The 22,283-nt window shown below is 34.3% G+C and overlaps 2 protein-coding genes across 3 annotated transcripts; one reads left to right on the top strand and one right to left on the bottom strand.

Annotated features, from left to right (window-relative positions):
* Window positions 1–8,125: 8,125 nt before the first annotated feature.
* On the bottom strand, window positions 8,126–11,752 carry LOC148621934 (uncharacterized). Its single transcript, XM_088576811.1, has one exon. It carries the CDS (start codon window positions 11,624–11,626, stop codon window positions 9,707–9,709), a length of 1,920 nt encoding a protein of 639 aa, XP_088432937.1. The 5' UTR covers window positions 11,627–11,752; the 3' UTR covers window positions 8,126–9,706.
* Window positions 11,753–16,329: 4,577 nt separating this feature from the next.
* LOC148621935 (tRNA-uridine aminocarboxypropyltransferase 2-like) lies at window positions 16,330–22,008 on the top strand. Of its 2 annotated transcripts, none has more exons than XM_088576812.1 (6): window positions 16,330–16,478; window positions 18,630–18,720; window positions 19,021–19,115; window positions 19,460–19,652; window positions 19,895–20,023; window positions 21,666–22,008. In XM_088576812.1, the coding sequence occupies exons 1-6, from the start codon at window positions 16,366–16,368 to the stop codon at window positions 21,840–21,842; spliced, it is 798 nt and encodes a 265-aa protein (XP_088432938.1). In that variant the 5' UTR covers window positions 16,330–16,365; the 3' UTR covers window positions 21,843–22,008. The 2 variants fall into 2 exon arrangements, with proteins under 2 accessions (XP_088432938.1, XP_088432939.1); XM_088576813.1 differs by having other exon boundaries at window positions 16,344–16,465.
* Window positions 22,009–22,283: the final 275 nt, after the last annotated feature.

Here is a 22,283-nt window from a genome sequence, read left to right on the forward strand (position 1 = left end):
ATTAGAAGGAGACATCGATTTGTCTGAAATATCCAGCGATTAACTTGTTCATGTCCCTTGTTATTGAAAAAACACCAGTGTCGCTCTTTGATAACTTTGTTCAAGCTTGACAAACTTCGAAAGAAGAGAATGCAAAAATAATGGATTGAATAATCCAAGAAAAATCACATAGAAATCGAATAAGAATTTTTCTCCATTTCAATTGGGTAGACAATCGTATCAAGGCGACGCCTACTTCCTTGTGGCAAAATTTCATTTGCCAGGCGCTAAGAAAATTAATTCCCGCCCACTGACAGACGATAAAGAAATTCATTGATCATCATGGCGTAAAATTGATATTAGCCTGTTTAAAATGTATCTATTCATTAACATGCTTCGTCAAGTAGCGAGACCTAAGTTTATCAGTCAATATTCACAAGGGAACAATAACTTATCAGATAGTCGGAAAGGCGTGACGAAACATAAATGTCAGCCATTTTTATTTTCTGTTTGCATTCTCAGCGGTCATTCGATATGTAATTCTTATTTTTGCTTTGTTGTGTAGTCTAAGATGGCGTTTATCGTGCATGAAGTGCCCGATAATCCTTTCTGGTGCCTGCAGACGGTTAATACGTTGAAATGTTAACAAAGAAGATACGACCGACGGCCGAATAGATACGAAACAAATTTAAATTCCTGACTAAATACAGCTTTTCATATTCTTTTGGCCCTATGTTTGCATTAGTCATCAAAACATAAAGATATTAAATTAACCTGATTTGAATATAAAATTGTCGACATAAAGCAATCCAGTCGGTAACAGAAACAGACTCTCTGTGAACAACTGCATTTTCTCACAGAGGTTATTTAGGCACTGATTTACAGTAAAGAGCACATGGTCAACAAAACAGAGCAACATTTAAACTTCTGAGTATACGCACCATTACCTGGAGAGAAAACTTAGAAAAAAGACGTCTGGAGTCAGTTGTTTCAGTGAAGAGGACATGCAAATAAACGATAAGAAACTTTTTTTTATTATTATTAAACTTGATTTCATTATATGATTATAACAAACTTTTTTTAGGAGTTCAGACTGCTCATTTATTCTTCAGTTATATGTGTGTTATTTACAGCGTTTGATCTGGTATATAGTCGTGAATATCATATTCCTTGTTCTAAAAATGGCATCCTTGATTTTATTGATACAACATTGTTTTCAAGTATGAAGTGTAGCGAAATCACACCACAGTATACTGATTCTAAAAAGTCAAAGAACTGTCCATTACATCAACTAGGAACGCACTGCTAGACTAATGTACTAAGTTATTTCAGGACAGGCCTAGAAATATGAGGATAAAATAATTGTCAGGAATGCGCTGAACTAGAAATATGAGGATAAAATAATTGTCAGGAATGCGCTAAAGTTGCAATTTTAAATGACCTTTAAGAATAGAGATTTGACTTTGTTTCATATAAAACAGCTAAACGAATTTAGAAAGTTGTTGAAATCTTGTAGAGTCAACATATACTTGTAGAACATAAGCTGAACCAACAACCCCCGTTAATTGATTGTCAAAGGAAAGACAACGCCTGCAAGTTCACTAGCATCTATAAGAACCGACAGTGTTGTCTTTCTTGATATAAAGACCACAACCTGCCTACAGATGACCATTACTCTTGTTGATGAGTATACAGGCAAAATGACGTCATTTAAAAAAAGATAACTTAATCTCGGTTTTCGTTGCAACATAAAGAACCATCCTTATTGGTTCAAGTGGATTGAAATACCAGTGTAAAATCTTAAATTCAGATTTGTTCTTTGATTAACTATCGTTGATATGAAAATGTTTGAACCGTATACAATGACAAGACGTGCAACAATAATCTTCCGCAAAGTCAAGATCTATAATCATATTAAAATTTTTATACATTGAAAGCTTAACCATATCAGACAAAGATGTTTCATTATTCTATAATGAGCGAGAAAATTGGGAATCATGATTAATTAAAACTTGATAAAAAAAAAACCAAAACAAACAAAACAAACAAAAAAAAATGAACAAGCAAACAAAAACACGCACATGGGTACTCTACAGTTCAATAATGTTTAAAATATCATATCAAAAGTAAACGCCTGACCATTTTTTTTTCGACTGGAAGGTGCAGTTTCATGTGTCTTAAATATTGTATCTCGGAGATCGTAGTAAAGGCTACGCAGAAGCTTGGTATATTTATAAAACTATTTATATATACATGATAACATAATGTTCAGATGGTTAAACAAGGGCCAATCTCAGCCAACAATTCAAGGAATACGCAGGTATAACAGGATTAATAATGATGCGAAAATATTCCTTATATCATTACATATGACTACCAAGATCAAATCAAAGTACTCATGCACTGCATCAATTTATATCGATCGTTTGAATGTTTACGCCTCAGACAATCGTCGAATTTCAAAAATAGGATATAAAAGAAAAGTTCGGGCAACGAATTCAAACGTATCTTAACACAAGGTTATTGTTGTAAATGGTTACTATCATACTGAATTCTTTGATTTATTTTTAAATTGATCATTCTGATCACGAAGGACATTAAAAACAACCGCACATACCAAAATTCACGATGCATCATTGCAGTGCACCAGTCTGCGTTATATTCAGGTTTGATGTCAGTTTACATGAAACACCTTAATAAATGAACACAAACTCTTTGACATATTGCATATTGTAATTGAAATACAAGGCTTAATACCACCATTTCATGTTCCATTTCATTACTTTTTATGTTAAATTCAGCTATTTATAAGGCTTATAGCAAATTTTACGTGAGTACAGATGGTGCTGGAGGGTTTCATTATAATGGGCACCCTTTATTTTCACTCGCATAAAAATATCAACATACCTTTGAGTTATGTGCCTTCTAAGAAAGAACCGTAAAGTTAAAGTAGCCAGATTCAGAAATCACTACTTTCGTTTTGAAATTTAATCATAACAAAGGCATAGATTTTTTGTCCAGAATTATTTTACCATACACTTAGAAAAGAACTGAAGTTTTAAGACTACTGCAGATTCATTCAGCTTTCAGATGATACTAAGTTTTTATATCTCTACTTAACTATGAGAAAAATGATATGCAATCTTAGATCTACTTGTCATTTCGAACTTCTTTCTTATATGTGCAGGCGAATGGTTCCCGAAACAAGGGTATTACACCTCTAACTACTAGTTGGCCTTTCTCATTTAGTAAATTTTCAAGTCGAAATTCATTTTATCGACCTCCAGGTCGAATCTGTCTGTCAAAGAGTAATCAAGGGAACCAAGATGATTCTAGCGGAAATGAAAAGAATGCCATCCATGGACAAATATCAGAAATGGAAAACAGACACACCAAAATGATACATACAAAGTAACAAAAGTAAATGAGCAACTAGGACTCCACTAAAACAGGGAGTATGGACCAGATGAACCGAAAGGGTAAGCGTCCTCTGCTTTTCCAGAGACAACCGCCGAGTTGCTCATAAAAAGTCAAGTTCAAGGTAGACATAAGAGGATGGAAAACTATGACACGTTGAACAAATCTGTTTTCATCATGCAGATCATTCATCATTGAAATAAACATGTCCTAATATACATGTCCCTCTCAACTAGCTACATTTCTCAGTTGCTATGCTTTATAGCCCTAGTGCTACAAGTTATCGCATAGACACCTATGTGTCATGTAAAAACGCTTAGTTTCTCGGCACCTACTTCCAGAGACACATACATTAGAATAATTATTTCAAAAAGCAATATCACCAGACCACAGACTGACATAAATTCCGAGAAATGCATTTTCGAAATTCCTATGCCATCTAAGCAAAGTTTTAATTTTATTTGTCATCTCCGGGCTTCTGATGTCAAGAGGTGGTAACCGTAATAAAAAATACACGATACAATGGGTGATACATCAGGATAGTTTCGGGGGTGACCCTTTTGTTAAAAGATTGGCAAATATGAGCGGCACATAATAGCTTGGAACAGGACGTGTATTCCCTGCCTGGAACCTCTTTCTTTATACAAGTTTCTTGATCGGAACCACTGCCACATTTTTGTAAATACTTAGTGTATGGATCCGCCAAGGCTTGCATGAAATATCTGAAAACAGCTCTTCCAATTGGTACTCAGCATACCTCTTTATATTTCATTTCTATGAACGGTAACTATTTATAATCTTGCAGGGTTTTCATTTCTAGTTAAACATTAAAAGGTTTATTATGCGTCAACAAGGATTTATATATTTAACACTTTGGCGCCTTTAACTAAGAATAAAGCATTTATAGGCAATTTTGAATACATGTATGTCTACAGTGAACGATTGGTTTATTCGAGTAAACGCATAGAAATAAACAGGTACTGATAAGAGATTAGATGTCAACTACTTTTTAATTGAATCATTGTCAATTCAAACCAAATTAATCAGCATATTTAGTTCGCATTAAAAGTAAATAGCATCGAATTAATTATGATGTATTAAAAATACCAATAAAGTGGACCAAACCATCTGCATTTGAACCTTAATGAGCCAATGGGACTATTTTCCTGCGGTAGTGCAAGATAATTTCAGATGCTAACAGGCTTTACAAATCTAAAGGCTCTGGCGACTGCTATATTAATTCTGAACTTCGATCTAAATTGATAAGAACAGATTCCAACTGCTACATAATTTAGATAAGACACAAAATATGATAGATGGGGAAAGTATTAATGATTATACCATCAACACCTAGGTCCTGGAAGAAAACGTATGCAGAGGAAAGGCCGAAAATAAAGTAAAAGAAAAGATGCTCAATATAGTAAGACCCCCCAAAAAAATCAAAAAGACCATATAGGAACACTCATAAGGGTGCAGGGTTCTAAAAACTCATATGAACTGAAAAAGATGAAACATGGACAGCCTAGAGAAAGTTATGAGCTTGTAATAGAATGAAGCATGACACACTGTTTAAAATAACAAAAGTGATTTGAGGCAATAATAAAGAATCACCTAACATCTCTTCGAAAAACTTTAACGTCTGAGCGTGACTAGAGTAAAACACTGAATGTAACATTTCGTTGAGGTTTTGAATCAACCACCACCCTTTAAAGAAAAAAACATCTCTCTGAGTCGGAGCATGAAATCAACATCAGTATTGAACCACAAAAAATCTACTAAAAAATTGAAGAGGCAGTGGCAATTGGAAATGCAAAATTTTTAACAATTGATACGAACTAGACTGTGAATGTTTTACATTAAATTTAAAAAAAAAAACATCTAAATTTAAGCTATCACACCTAAAGTTTAGAATAAAGGTATCATAATCAATATTTTACTGAATTGCAACAACACAGGGAATCACACTTCTACCTATACCAAGTAAGATCATGGCTAAAGTCATAAGCAAAGTTCAGTGATTCCGCAAAGGAAGGACCGAACTGATCATAATGTCATACTAAGATATACTGTTGAACAATGTACTTAATGACAAAAAAAACTCTACAGCAATTTCATTGACTTTGAAATAGCTTTCAACAGCTTTCACAAAGACGGCCCGTGGTACTCCACAGCATTTCACCAATCTCATAAATGCATTCTATAATAGCTTTGAATTCAGTGTTTGGAAGTGTTGGATAATTTTTCGAGTGAAAATAGAGTTAGGCAATGATATATCATGCTATCAACTTTATTTATCAATGTCATCGAGTGGATTTTGTGGCAAACAACTGCCGACTACCCAGGGTTCATAAGATTGGGAACCTTTTCAACCTAAGAAGATATTGACTTTGCTAATGATCTTGTCTCACTGTCACACAATCCGTTATCAATATATCAAAGAAGAAATCAGACTGGAGTCTTCAAAGTCGCTAATCGTCTAATATTCTCTGTCACTGATTTTGACTTACTTTCAACATCCGAAATGGCACGAATGCGATATGCTCTAAAATCGGGTGACTTCCGCTAAAATCTTTGCTCCCTTGATATGATTGCGTACTCTTTCGTAACCAGATTAAACAACTGGCAATGGCTATATATAGGCATCGTAGTCCTGATAATATATAACCTATATATAGGCAATCGTAACTTGACCCTGAAACTGGGTAATATGACATAAATTCAATGCTAACCGATTATTTTATCTTTAATGTAAACTTCCAGTTCTCATACAAGCAAAAAAAAAAACAAAACAAAACAAAAAACATACGCCTAGACGCGTGTATGATATTTTAAAAAGAAGTATGTTGTAGCGATCATGTTATAGATTTAGGTTACAGATCACCAATTCTACCAATGAGCATTTGGAACGTTCGCAAAAATAGTCCTACGCAGAAATTACCCCTGCTCCTCATAGTGCTGTGAAAAAAGTTCCCATCTTATTTAAAAAATTTAAACAATTTCTGAAAGGAAAAACATTTCTGTACATTTTATAGGTGCATTTTGCTTCTAGTGATGCGAAGCCTAATCTCCATAATGATTTCTAAATATACCCCTATCTTGTGAAAACACTGGGATTTCCCATGCTATTTATAGACACTTCACTTCCGGTGACCAGTACTGCAATGCAAGTCTGCTAACCCAACGTGCCATTCTGAGGATTGTGAGGTGACATATGTAGAATCATGCTGATATATAGTCCTCTGCAGGTTAAAGTTAAGGTAAAGTCCAGAGAAGCCATTGCATATTGTGACATTTGCATAGAAGCCTATTGGAAGTGGAATTAGTGGTTTCTAGCCTATAGATTTCTAATCAGGATCGCAGAAGATACTATCAGGAAGACATAAACAATAGCAGAAGAGGAAAAAGGTGAAGACGGATTTAGTCGTCTTAAGAAAACATCAACATGACCACACTAAGACAGCCCTCTTCTAGACACCAGAAGGGTAATGGCGCAGAAGTATGCCAAGGATAAAATGGCGGAGTATTTGAGTCGGAAATGAGCAAACGTGAACTCATGCGGAAACTTACAAAAGATTGCGAATGAAAGGCAGAAGTAGCATCCATTTGTTTCTGCCCCACATGCCATTTTAGACGAATGAAAGAAATCAAAGAAAGAAAAACAACATTCAGGAAGCCGTATGACAAGACAAAGAAAACTTTTCAAGCGTATTTTCAGTTCTGACTTTCAAGTTTATGTTTAATATTAACACAGTGCAAGAAGTCCTTCTAACTTTTCAAAGCTCTCCCATATACTACTATAAAATAAATGATATACACAATAATGAAATCGAGGATTTTGTTATGCATGTCATAAAGTAAGGTATGTTATTGATCAAAGAAAGAAATAGTCGAGAAGGGGCGCCGTATTATGCAAAAGACACGTGCATTTGTCGGTGTTTTACATTACCGCCTAATGTATGGTATTGACACTGCCTGTTCAATATAATACAACTGTCATAAAGACACATAAAACAAATAAGAACTGGTATCGAGAGTTTGTATAGAAAAAGTGGTTCTATAAGCAAGTAGAGAAGGAAAACCAGAAAGAACTAAAATGGATGGATGCTGAGAGCAAACAGAATGGTTTTGTCTAAACTTATAATTCAGCTTGCTTACAGCAATGAATTAGGAAATCAGCAAAAAAGAGATTTGTCCAGTATTTGCTATCAAATTTGTTTTTTTAGGAATGCTAAGTAAATATCAATCCTCGTTTGTCTACCCCGGACTTGACTTTTTTATGAGCAACTCGGCGGGTGTTTCCAGAAAAGCAGAGGACGCTTACCCTACCGGTGCACCTGGTCCATGCTCCTAGTTTTTAGTGGAGACCGAGTTGTTCATTTCCTTTTGTTACTTTGTATGAATGATTTTAGTTACTTTATGTTCTTTGTTGTGTATGTCTGTTTTCCATGTCTGGTCTTTGTCCCTGGCTTGGTTCCCTTGATTACTCTTACATAGGATTTAGCAGTTTTTATTGCATCCAGTATTATAGGAACTCATGTGTATATCAAGACAGTTCAACATGCACAACTGTGGATCCTTGCATATATTCCGAAAGGGGTGCTAGAGGGTCTGATCTAGATAGTGACGGATAATCTACATAGTTTATGTATCAAAAATATCAGTATTGGTATTATGGTCTCTGTAAATGATGACGAATACATGAATAACTATATAAATACAAAACTCACTTCCATATATGGATTTATTACATTCAAAATAATCAACTTTTCACTTTTATCATTAACACCAGTATCTATAAAAAGAAGCCTTACTGATCCAGTTAACGGCAATGACACATAAATGTGATGTATATTCTGTTGTGATTTTAAAAACTTCTTAAAGAATCTGCAAGAAGTTTACATTTTAAAGGAAAATAATGGAGGCTTCAATTTCACACGTTTTTATATTATATTATAGGGTTATTGCATGAATACTGGTGAATATTGTCCCGAGCAGAATATTATGTTGCACGAGCTTGCAAGTGCAATACAATATTCTGCGAGGGACAATATTCACCAGTATTCATGAAATAACCCTTTTATCATTTAGTAATAAATATTTCAGTTAACATTATACTAAATTGTTGGATATAATGCATTTGACAAGGTTGTATGCGTTTTATTGCAATAGTTCAAATATGATGCATAATAAATATATGAACTAGTGCAATATGAATTTATGAATGTTTGATAAATTGTAGTAAAATTGAAAGGAATGCATTTTTTAGTATTATTTGAAAGAAAAATGGAATCACAATAACTGTCACCAAACACGGAAATATGTTGACCCATATATAAAGGTCATTGCCATTTTTAAAACAACCTGTCAATATCCCATTCAGCCATTTTTAGCAGACTACAACAGTGCAATAAATTTAAAAACTTATCTGGAACGTCTCCGAATTTTTCCAGATAAGAATGAAAGTTTGCGTGCAAATACCGGGATATACAGAATGCTTTGTTTTCTATTGATTTGAATAGGAAAATATTTACAACTATGTAATAAACATCTATATATACGATTTCACGCGTAAAGCAGGTCTACATCAACCTTTTAGCTTACATCTATATACATATTGTTATGTCTTCATGCCTAGGAATACATAGCAGGCGCGTAGCTGAGGCCAAATTGAAGTGTAGGCAAAATTACGGCAGGGGGTCTGGGGGCTTAAGGCTTTTACTATGTAACGAATTTACCACATCGATGATTTGGTTTTTGTTTTTTTATTTTTTGTTTAAGCAAAAAAAAATAGTTTATACCCGATATTTAGATAGCAATAATTTTCTTTCGACGCTAAACTTTTGGTCGCCATTTTAGTTGTAGTAAACTAAAAAACGATAACTGACCGGTTATTGCTAAAATAGTGATCGTGTATCGGAAATACACCGTCTTCACGTGATCGAAATACAGAGCACCGATTAGTTGATTTCAACTGATAATTATCAGAGGTGGGGTAAATAAAAATATCTGGTATATTTGAAATGAACACAATTCAAAATTCGGTATTCCATGTTACCGGTTTTATCCGTTTATACGTACAAAAATAGTTACATTATACATGTAATGCCTGTTTTCATCGCTCTTGTTTTCATTATGTTAAAACGTAATTATTTAAAGAAATATTTACGTTATACAAAGGCATGCGAGTCCTGCAAAATATCATTTGTTCGTTAAAATAAAAACCTCGTGTTATTATTTTTTTGTGATATACAACAAAGGTATATGTACATGTAAATATTGTATACTGTAATTCACTGTTATAGTTAATTTGTTACGTTTTTGATTTTGTATATAATGTTTGTTCAGGTTGCTTGAAATAAAAAGTCGAGATTTTGCCAGATTTCCCTCCTACCCAAAGCAGTCCATCTTTTCCACAAGCAAGTGACCAAGGTTTACAGATTCCGTCTCTGTAATTTAAAACTTCTACAAGAAACTCTCCAGGTTTCTTTAGCTTTAGAATCCTATCGTTGTCATAATCGGCAACATAGAGATTTGAGTCATTGTCTTTGCATATGCCACGTGGACAAAACTTACTCCGTTCGTCTGGTTTCCCGACGAAAAGATGCAAATGCTCAACATATCCGGCTTTGTTGAGAATGGTAATACAGTTTTGTTTCCAGTCTGAAACTGCTATTAGTCCGCCTTCTAAAACTGTAATTCTGGCGGGATATTCGACTGTTGGGTTTCCAGCAAACGACAAAAAATCAGGGGTTTCCTTTCTTCCACCTTCGGGCATTATTCGAACAATTTTGTTTTTATGTATCGGGTCATGATCAAAGAATGCATTTTTCTCTGTAAGACAAGTATAAATTGACGTGTCCATAGTACCAACTGCAATGCCCCGGCAACATAGCTCAAAGCTGAAAGACGATATCTCCTTCAATGTTTTATCAAAAACTTTCACCTTTTTTGAAGAATTGCCACTTACAATGAAATGGCCTTTCGTTTCGAATGCGTCGTCTGCGTGAATATCCATTTTCTTTTTTTGGTGAACTTTTCCAGAAGAATCGTATAGTTTAAAGTGTCCACCGCCTTCCACAACCCATATTCTCTGATCTTCATGTGGTATCATCGCCAACACTGTACTGTTTTCTTGAACACGAAACTCGAAAACCTTTTTGCTGCTAGAACCATTTGTCAAGTTGTCTCCAAGTAATACATCTCCATAAAATGGAAGAAGTTGGTCGATGGTGACCTTACCTGGTTTAAACACAGGTTGCTTTCCAAATATTAAACTTGGAATACTTTTCCTTTGTTTAATGTCAGCCATGGCATTAATGAGATCTCGCGATGAATTTACTATTTCAAAATCATCAGCTCTGCTGTGTATGTTTCTTGCGTGAAGTAAAAGCTCAGAATAAGAAGAGATAATCTTCTCAAAAGTCTTGGTGTTCTCCTTCAGTGGCTGGAGTTTATCCTTAGTTATATTTTTTGTTTTGGTTATAAGAATTGTTTTAATTTCATTTACCATTTTAATTATTTCATCAGCTCTGTCGATGATGTCTTGAACGCAGTGTTTTTCTACTTTCCTACACTTTTCCACCTCGTAAGAGAATGTTTCTCGACGTTCAGCCAACCACATTAAATAATTTTGATGTTCAACATTTTCTGTTGTACTTTTTAGATTACTCCTTAAATCATCTGCCACTTCCGAAGCATGCTTAGAGTCATGATTTTTATGTGTTGTTAAATTGCAGTGTTTACATACAATTTTCTTACATTCGACACAGAAATATATCAGTTTTTCGTCGGTATGAATTTTGCAATAAAGATCCCTGTGCACTTTTCCTAGCTTTTGGTTTTGATCCAGAGTTACTAGATGGTGTTCACGAGTAGCTGTTATACCACCATGAGATTTGATACAACTTCTACAGAAGTTTTGTTGGCATTCTACGCAATAAGCCCTCGCTTCTTCTTCCTCCCCACAAATGGAGCACCATGCACTGATTTTATCGTCCGTTACTCCTAAGAAGATATTCTTAGGTAAATGTCTTGCGCGTTTTGGCCGATCGGTCCTTTCCTCGCATAATGGACATTCGATAGGCCCGTCAAATGTATCAAAATATCCTTCCAAACAACTGAGACAAAACGAATGGTGGCATTCCAATATTCTTGGGTCATCGAACTGTTCCAAGCACAGATAACAGCGAACATTCTTAAGAAGTAAGTCTATAACTTTGTCATCAGACATCGAGGAATTGGATTGGAACTATGGCGATTTCCAAACCGAAATACTTCAAACTTTCTTGGCCAAACAGTAATTAGTCCAAACAAATCTATGAGTGTTAGATTGTGAAAATGGATAAGCAAATAACAATCAAACCATTTTATTTAGAAAGTATTTAATGGTCTCCAAATGCAAATTTATTGTTTAAATATTTATATGAAATGTACGACTATGTGCGAATAGAATTTTTAAAAGCCAGGGTAATATGAGCTTCCACGTAAGCGGATGGGCATCAATAATCAATGCATTGCCATGGTTCTATCACATGTTGTCGATTTAGTCTTCGAATTTTAAATGAATTATATGAGAAATGATTAAACAAAAATACATTTTCCACTCATTATTCACTTAAACTGTTACATACTCGCGGTACATTTAGATTAACTAGTCGTCATGCATAAAGTGGTTAAGGTTGGGTAGATTGTTCCATTACAAGCGCTAATTGATTCCAATGTTGTTTTACGCTACATTTAATGTATGTTCATGAAAAATTTCTATGAACTTCAAATATTTTCGTCAGTATTCAAATTCAATGACAAAATTGGTTCACTTTTGGATTTATAATCTGTTTTTTGTTCATTATGGAAATGAAGCACGTCCTTTGATTTTCTTTATTGTCTTAGATTTTAACTAGTATTTTTCAGTTGGGTTGGTTTGTTGTTTATTAGTTAGTACTTTGTATTATAGCACCCTGTGTATGGGCTAAAATGGCTCTGCGGCATCCAGTCGAATGGCATATTAACGGAATGAAACGTTTGAAAGGACAATTATACATCACAAAAAAATGAGGTAGAAGGCAAAAATTGAATTACATGTGAAAATAAATTTGATATCTCTTGTAAATGTCCACTAATCGGTTTCCGTTTTTTTTTCTCATGCACATGACATTTTTGTCAAGAATTTAAGTTAGTCACTCAGATTTTGTAACCCCGTGCAGATCCGGGTGTTAAAAGAATAGGCCTGCAGCAGCGCTAAGCTTGTGGTAAAAGGCGACTAAATAGTGCTCAGAACCCTAGCCGGGGGCAAGGGCGCTCTGTGGGCAGATGCCACGTTCCTTGCACGTTAAAGAACCCTACTGTGGTATTCTCCCGGAGTAGGAACCATAGGGCTCCGCCACAGGAGGATAAATTGCCCGACCCTACCCACCTCTCCCTATTTCCAGTGGCAATCAAAATGTGTCTACCCCATTGTCCTTGTGTCCCATCCTTTTTTCTTTTCATCATCATTTCATGTTCATTTTATCATCAATTTCATGTTCATCGTCTGAATATAGCTGAAATATTACTGCTCGGACGTTAAACCCCCAACAAACAATCAGACTTTGTAGTTACTTAGGAGAGAACAACACATATATGATTGAACAAGGATATATAGTTGTACACGATGTGGTTTCTTACATCTTTCAACTATTTATTTTGTCAATTTTATTTATATGCTTTATTCTAATTTCAATATGATCATTACGACGCCATGATTCAAAATTATCACTTCGGACTTGCATGACTTTCCGTCAAAATCTTAAGTGTAAGAGTTTGTAAGAGTCAGGCAGAATTGAAAAAATCAGAAACATGCATGTCAAAAGCCCATCAATCTGACAATGTAATATCACTCAAGGATACTTTCTCTATAAAGAAAAATCATTATTTGATTTCTGCATCACTGGTTTTGCTCAGAAATATTTCAATAGAATGTTAGAAAAATTAGGTTTTTGACAGAGTTATCTGCCCTTGAAATGTTTTTTTTTTCAGTGTATTTCGATGAAATTATATCTTAATTTACCAAAATGATATGAAAAATGTTGTCTTTTTTTCTTGATTCTGATGGTGCAAATAGTAAATTTACACTATCAAAATGATGTTTTTTTTATACCATGTTTCACCCACTGCCTGATTCTTGCCGAGACTGACAATAAATAATGCTTGCAGTTAGGCTATGTTATCTTTAATGATTATGACAACTTTCGTAACGTTCATAGGTGTACACAGTATTCATATTTTTTTGTTTCGATTGAACTATAATTATTGATATATGCATGTTATTAATGTACTTGAGTATGAACCTATTTGTCTAGTTACATTAAAGTATCAGTGAGACTAAACGAGATCCACCTAGTTCTCCACGCTTGTTCCTCTGCTACGAAGAACCAACTGGTCGCACTGTAAAAAGTTGTCTATTTATTTCACTTTTTTTTTATATTTTGCAGAGAGATCTGCCTTGTCTTGATAGTACGATATATAATTTCATTGTCATTATCTTGAAGTACCAATGGAGACGTTTCTACGACGGAGGCTCTATTTTCCCGTATCAATTTTATTCTTGTATCAGGGTTTTCCATGAGATTGCTGGAATTTTTGTTCTTCTTTCCGAATTTTCTTTTTAAGTTGTCCATTGCCATTTTTCATTTGTTTGGGGGGCACTAAAGTATTCTATATTGTCCTGATGTTTTGGCCCCTTCAGTGGGGTGAAACAAATATATACGACTACCAAGCTTTTTTATTGATTAAAGAAAATCCGAAATAAGATATTAAAATCAAAGCAAACAAAAATTATTATCATAGTCACGCCGTGACAGCCTGCGAGATGACCGTGACTAAAAACAAGTTACATTGAAAGGACCATACACTGTAGTTAATGAAGTGAAAAAGGCATTCTTTGACTGCACATGGGAGACGACCATTTGATCCTGAGGAGAACTGTCAGTTTTGTTTTTTTTGCCTAGAAGAAAAGTTGGAAATAAATATTCTAGCCTCCACTACCTAGAAATAAAAATGATAAAATTTCTGGCCTCCTGATATTCTATTACAGTTAAATTAAAATAAAAAAAATCTAGCCGTACAGCATTCAAAATAAATATATTGTTCCGACCAAAAATGCCTGCCCCCTCTCAGAAGCAAATGGTTGTCCACTAAGAATAGTTTACTGGCTGCCTTCTCTTCTTTGCTCACAATTTGTTAATAGTTCGCACTTTTATAGTCGTTGGAGTTCTTAATTGTTCTTACTCCATCACGATATAATCTTTCTGCGATGTTGAAGATTGTGGATTGGCATTATTCCCTAAAGTATGTTTCAAATGGTATTTCTCTCAGAACAGTTTTAGAAGCTGATCTAATAGAGCCCACTATGGCGATATTGCGATATTGTCTGTATTTAACAAGGCACATGTAATCATGAAAGACAAAGGGTATTTGCATTCCACCGCCGATCGACATAAGGGAGACAAACATTGCAGTAACACGTTTTGGAAACAAGACGTTTCGGCCATGGAGCAAGTTCGGTCTTGGTTGTTTCGGCCCTGTACCATTTCGGTCATATAATAAAAGTCGTTTCGGCCATAGCGTTTCTTCTTTATTTAATTTGATAACAACTTGTTTTATCAAAGATATGATATGTCTCAACTGATATTTATAACTACATTTTTATTTAAAGAAATGAAAATATTAAAATAAATTAGGTTTTATTTGTTATTAATCAAATTCAATTTATATTGGAAGTCGATACACATAACCTTAATCAGCAGATAAACTGCAATTAATTTATTTGTTAAATTAATATAAATTGTTTTAAATTGCCATTAATTAACACAAATTACCTGCTTTGAAGTAGTTATTGGTCGTTTTTTTTTAAACTGAATGTTGGTTATAACGGTCTTCTTAACACAAGCTAATCACACGCTTATATTAATTGATGTGATTATTGGAATGCACTAAAATCATATACTCAATTTGAGTCCTTTCTTTGAGACGCTGCCTAAATGCTTTAAAAGCTGAAGCATGTTACAACATCGTCATTATTGTTCATGTGGACATGTCTTATCCATGTGTATTTTGCAAGCAGGAGGTCCGACCTCGACAGCATGCTCTGGAGTGTGAGAGTTGTAACAGATGGCAGCATCGTTTGTGTAACACATGTTAGTATTCTTTTAGCTCTGTTTATTAATTTTATTTTTTTCTTTTCGTTCTGGACTGTATAAAATAATTACTTGATAATACAGAAAAATAGTCAAGTGTAATGAGAAAAATGATATATAAAGGTCATAAAGTGTGATAATAATGTGAAAAAAAACTAAATCACTTAAATAGATTAAGAACTGAAATGGGGAATATGCCAAAGAGACATTGATCAACTCGACTCAAATATTTTTAACATCTTTTCCGTTTTTGTAAGTTTTTTAACTTGACTCTTGGTACTTTTCTCCGATTAATAACATTTGCCTTTTTCAAAATTTGTGTACATTGTCCTGAAGGTACCCATTAAGATTATACACTGAAATGTGGAATATGCCAAAGAGACGTCAACTCGACTCAATTATTTCTTTTACATGTAAGCATTTAGAAGTTTCTAATGAAAAGTTTTTTGGATTGCAGAATGAAAGAGATGTTTCCATGGTCGACGCTTTAGAACAGTCCCTTGGTCCAGTTCCTGAAGAAACAGCAAAACGGACGATTCCAGACAACTCTTTCAACATCTTTGCAGAGATTGAAGAAGAACATCAAGTTGTTGAAAGGTAAGTCAAAAATAAAATTTAAATATTATCTGGTATATTGAATATATTTAGTGTGACCGAAACGACCAAGGCCGAACTGGTTGATGGCCGAAATGACTGATGGCCGAACTGGTTTATGGCCGAAACGTCTCGAAAGCCACGTTTTACAAGCGTTCCATTCCCCTGTGTCTCTTCCACCCATAATTTTACGAATGACAACATGGATCAAAAAAAAGATGAAACAGTAGATGCATTTGTTGGGGCTTTATTTGAATTAGCCGACAACATTGAAGAACAAACTTATAGTAAGAGATCCACATGTACGAGATGCAAGTAGGTGTCGAACCCTTTGCTTTGCCTTTGTAAAACAAATCGCGACAGACAAGACGGACAAAACAGAAACATGAATTGCCTCAATTGGACAAACCATGACATGGTCATAACAATGGACATATAATACGACTTCGTATTAAATATTTGCCCTTGTCATAACACTTCAACCCAAACAAATTCATCCCATCTACAGTTTGGTTTAGTAAAATAATACTTAAATATCAACAGTATTAAATTAAAGTATGAGGAGTTTGCAGTTTTTACCTGTACAGACCCTTTTGTGCTAACTGTGGGGTACTCGATGAGCATGTGTGGAGCATGCTCAATATGCACTTCCACGAGGAAAATTCTTTTGTTCTACCCAAGCCCTACCTTGCGGAAGTGTATACTGAGCATGCTCATCAACTTACCACAAAAGGGTCTATTTAGTCGAATGCATATTCTAGTTAATTAATAATTTTTAATATACAATAAGAAGAAGCAGCAACAGGAATCACTAACTTACCCACTACTGCATGATTTTATGTATCGTATGAAATATGATGATCTTATTATAGTATATTTACAATTTCTTACTTCATTTAGGTCTGGTGTGTTAGGCCAAGGGGGTAACATCAAGGGTAGCAAAAAGCTTGGGCCTACACATAATATTTACACACAAAAAAATAAATAATGATATAGTCTATGCTGATGTGACCAAACCAGTACCCTTCAGAGCTTGACTTGGGTTGCATCCAACCATCAATAAAATGCTCTTTATTTTGCTCATATGCATGTATCTACTGCAGCATCTGAGTTATCTTTTGCCTTTAGGCACTATGCTTTGCCTAGAATTAAGACATGGCTATGTTCAACAACGACGAATGAACGGTTATCTAGTATCAATATTCATTACAATGTCCTTGTTGATGTTTAAGCAATGATTGACAATTTTTCAACAGGAGGACAAGGTTGGCCTTCATTTTTTTATGAAAAACTTAATTGACAAGGATTGCAAAATTTGTTTCTTTATATTTGTTCACTTGTGAAAAATAGGTGGTTCTTAACAAATTGTTAGAAAGTAATTTATTTATCCCACAAAAGTTGCCAGAACCTGATAAACAATCCAAGGCGACCTGTGGTTCTTCAATGAACTGTGAGTTCACCATAACTTCTAGGTAAAGGTACAGATCCCAAACAAAAATTAAGGTCAATTATTGGTCATGCATTTTCAAAATTTTACGTACTCTGTCTTTAATTTCATTTTTCTTTTGAAATTTTTGTCTAGTATAAAATCAAGAATTAAAAACGATCCCTCAAAATGATGCTTAAACAGCCATCTTTTGGAATTTCAGAATGCTGAAATCCATTTTCCGCTAGGAGGCGTAGCCTCCCAGTACCCCCTACAAGGGCCCTGCCCTGGACCCACTGGGAACCTTGCATGGTCCTCAGACCCCATGCACGTCCATATATCATTTGTTACAACCATGTACATGTATGCATACAGCTTTCGAAAATCTGTTCATAGCTGGATTTCTTCCAGGTCTAGTTCCCCAGTATTTAGGATTCAGTGTCAGAAGCTACATTTGTATTCTCTGATTTGGCCACTCAGTTGGCAGCCAAATGGAAAATAGCTTCAGACACTGAATTCCCAAAAAGGATTAGCCCCCTTCTAATCTATATACCTAGCAGGTATTTTTCTTTGGAAGATATTGTATAAATTTGCTTCAATTTTTTTTTTATCATAGTTGAAAATTGTCTTGATTTCCTAGCTTACATTGATCTTATTCCATTGTTCTTTGGTGTTGTAATGGTCATAAAAAATATCTATATTATCCTTGACCATTGGTAATTTTTAGAAAATAGTAAAAAACTATAACTTTGCTGCTTGCCAGTTATTCTTAGCCTAGTTATTGGTGTTTCAGAGAATAGAAATCTATGCCTGAGGTTTTACACAGTTGGCTAATTCGTATAAATTTTCATGTACGTGCAGGATTTTAATGCTCGATCTAGTAGATTTTGTTATTTGCATTTAATCTATGCAGTTATCTCCAAAAGGCCAGATGTTTGAAGATATTGTGTTGGGGAGTTTGTTTTCAAGTTACATAGATATGTTGAAAAAATAGTTTTCTTTTACAGCTTTGACAATATGAAACATTACCTTTATTTCAGGCGACCTTTGACTGTATGTTGGTGTCCATTTCTACCTCCACAACCATTGGATGTTTCTACTTCTATCTATATATTACAGCATCCTTTTGAGGTAATATACTAAAATATGTACAAATGTATGTAAATCTACCTAAGGAAATCACCGCCTAAAAAATGGCAACATTAGGAATTAATGCATTGTACATGTGTTTGGAATGAAAAAAAATGAATAGGGAATAAACTAACCAGAAGGTAAGAGAAGGTTAAGGAGACTGTCTTCAGGTTTTCTTTCATGTAGTATTACTCAGTTCATGACCCTAATATAAGTAAAATCATTTGAAAAATTAAAAAAACTTAATAAAATGTTACATTTTAACTACAGAATATATATTTACAGAAAGTGTATTTACAGGAATCAAGAAACTTAAAAACAGCTCCCATGTTGTATCAGAGTTTGTCACCTGGAAAATGTCACATCTTCAGAGGCAAGAAATTTCCAGAGACCAGGTACATGTAATACAATGTAATACTTAGTTATCAGATATTAGATATTCTTAGCAAAATGAAAATGCATCCTTGAAATCCCTTAGTATACAGACAAGTATTCAGGGATTTTGAAAAGGATGGAGGGACTCCATGCTAAAAAAAAATGTTAAAATGCACACCACACTTAAATGTGTTAAATATCTCGGGAGGTATAATCTTGTGAAAAATCATGCGAAAAAATAAAATATTCAAGTACTGATGACGCCAGTACCATTTGTGATAGAAAACAAACTGGCAAATGCTTTGATAATCTATCTAAAATGACATGTACCATTAAATGCAAAAACTTGTTGATTGTGTTTTAGGAATCCTAAGCTGGTAGATCTACTAAAGCAACCCAACACCTTATTGCTGTTTCCAGGCCCAGGATCTGTTGATATATCAAAGATACCTGAAGTGGAATCTGGTCATTCATACAACTTGGTCCTCCTTGATGGAACTTGGGCACAAGCCAAGCATATGTATTTATCTAACTCATTGATGGAGTACCCTAAGAAAGTGTGTATACTTATCAGTAATAAATTCATTTAAGACAATTTTACATTGTATTGGTACTATTGCAAATATTTTACAAGCACATATTATACCTGATCTCCAATGAGAGAATTCCCCAAATTTATCTTGCAGTCTACATTTTCATTGTCTGTCATCTATTGTTTTTTTTTTTAAATGCTTTTATATAGTTTTGGTTGTTTTAATTTATTCTATTACTACCACGTTTGCTTTATTTTTTTCTACAGGTCCAAATTAATCCAACTGTAAAGAGTAAGTATGTAATACGTACCCAGCCAGATGATGGTTCCCTGTCCACTCTAGAAACTGCTGCTTTTGCTCTGTCTGTCCTAGAAAGGAAACCAGATTTATTCGATGTAAGACTTACTAAATGAAACTGAAAAAAAAAAGGTTAAATTAAGTATGCTATTTTATTTCTGCTCCAGGACAATCATTTACTTACATCCAGTCATAGGTCTTATGTGTTAACTTAAAAACTATTTATACTATCTTGTTTCAATTGGGTTGAGCATATGAATTGATACATTTTAAGAAAATAGCCTTATAAATTATATCAAGGCTGATAATTGACTTGACCTTTTGGTTTATCTCCTGCAAACATTGAAAATTGAATTTTTACTCGGAAATCACATGACTTCTGAGTCTTAAAACCATCTGATGTCAATCAAAATGACTTCCGGTTAATAACCGCCTTAAAAGTACTTCCCCACGAAAGAGATATGGCAGATGAATATTAAAATGAATCAAATTGATTATTTCGTATACATTGCCTGTTTTTACAGTGTTCGATTGAAATTATATTTTACACGATTCACTGTCAAAGAAAAAATCAAATACATATATAGAAGTGTGAACTATATTTTCTGAATGCCTTTGATATCCATATATGGATTCTGCGTGATTGGCTACATTTAAAACTAAAATAGGTTGTCAATATTACACATTGAGAAACAAAATGAAAACGAAATGAAACGAGACCAAAAAAAAAAAAACTAAATTGAAATTGAAATTTCAAATCATCAGATTTGTGTGGATGTGTAGTTCTATTAGTAGTGAAAGTGCTGATCCTGTTGTAAATAATTAATCTTTTTTGAAAATAAAAAAGAAACAAATTACCATCAGCGGATTTTAAATTTTTTAAAATACCTATTCATAACTTCTGAGGTTCAATGCCATCAGCGCTTTGATAATTAAATTGCAGAATCAGAAATTGTAGTAAAGATTTTAAGAAAAAATGCAATAAAAATCATATAAGTGACAAACCACCTATGCATGTTAAAATAATATCTGTGGCTGTGTGGAAATAACTATGTTTGAATTTATTAAAAAAAAAGCAAAAGAATTAATGGATATTTTTACGGTTTAAAAAAGGGCCAAACAATTAATGTATGGTATCAAAATATGACATTTTGAACCATTATGGCCCCGTGCAAGTCCGGGTGTCAAAAGAATAGGCCTGCCACAGCACTAAGCTTGTTGTAAAAGGTGACTAAATAGTGCTCAGAAAACTAGCCGGGGGCTAGGTGCTCTGCCCACTGAGCAACTGGGATGTGTGCCCCATGTGGTGGAATGGGGTACCCCTGGCGTGTTACATGCTGCGGTTGTCAGGCTATAATACGGAAAACCTGACCGCAAACCATAGTGGTGCGCCGTGTTGGGAAAGATGCCATGTTCCTCCCACGTTAAAGAACCCTGCTGTGGTATTCGATAGTAGGAACCTTTGCGCTCCGCCACAGGAGGCTAAATTGCCCGACCCTACCCATACCTCCCTCCCTTTTTCTTGTGGCAACCAAAATTTGTTGACCCTATTATATTTTTGTTCCATCCCTTCTTTTATTTCCTCATTTCATGTTCATTTTATCATCCCATTTCATGTTCATGGCCTGAATATAGCTGAAATATTGCTGCTTGTGCGTAAAACCTCAATAATCAATCAATCAGTCATGAACCATTGTGACTCTGTAATCTCTCCATTTTCTTATTCCTTCTGTATTGTAGATACTGACCAGACCATTGGAAGCTCTGTGTCAGTTCCAGATAGATCATGGTGCATGTACTCATCATAGTAAAACCTACAAAATAGAAAATGGACTTTGGAAGAAAAAACTCTCAAAGAAAGTTATTAAAAGACTAGAGAAACAAAAAGAACTAGAAGCTGATGACCAGAACAGTTGATGTCAGTTTATCTTTAGTATTAGAATCATTTTACCGTTGATTTTTGTTTTTTAAAAAAATGTTTATGGATGTTAAAATCTAGTTATTTCTAAAAGAAATACTGTACTAATCTTATTTTATGCTCCTTGAGCTGTGATATTTGCCGTAAATAAATTATACTGTTTAATTAACTACTTTTACATGGCCCATGCACTTATCATCTCTTTTTTTCTTTTATATGTTTTATGTCACTTTTTGTTCTGATTTAAAGGTATAGATATACTTATTTTGTACTTTGTCACAGTTTCACCTTGTATAGTGATGAAAATATAAAATTTCGTATCAGACAACTGGAACTATATATATGATTGATTGATTGTTGTTGTTTAATGCCGTTTCGGCGACTAGGGCCATATCACGACAAGAACATTTAATGAAATGGAAATATTAAAAGCAAGATCA

This window comes from Perna viridis, chromosome 3 (genome assembly GCF_037379345.1).
Source record: "Perna viridis isolate PV_CMFRI_1.1 ecotype Kerala chromosome 3, ASM3737934v1, whole genome shotgun sequence".
Taxonomy (NCBI): Eukaryota; Metazoa; Mollusca; class Bivalvia; order Mytilida; family Mytilidae; genus Perna; species Perna viridis.

Bases quoted from the DNA above. Each gene is read 5' to 3' on its own strand.
- LOC148621934 (XM_088576811.1), bottom strand. From the start codon at position 11,626: ATGTCTGATGACAAAGTTATAGACTTACTTCTTAAGAATGTTCGCTGT.
- LOC148621935 (XM_088576812.1), top strand. From the start codon at position 16,366: ATGGATCAAAAAAAAGATGAAACAGTAGATGCATTTGTTGGGGCTTTA. The intron at 16,479-18,629 runs GTAGGTGTCGAA...CCTTTATTTCAG, and splicing joins TCCACATGTACGAGATGCAA to GCGACCTTTGACTGTATGTT. The intron at 19,116-19,459 runs GTACATGTAATA...ATTGTGTTTTAG, and splicing joins AAGAAATTTCCAGAGACCAG to GAATCCTAAGCTGGTAGATC.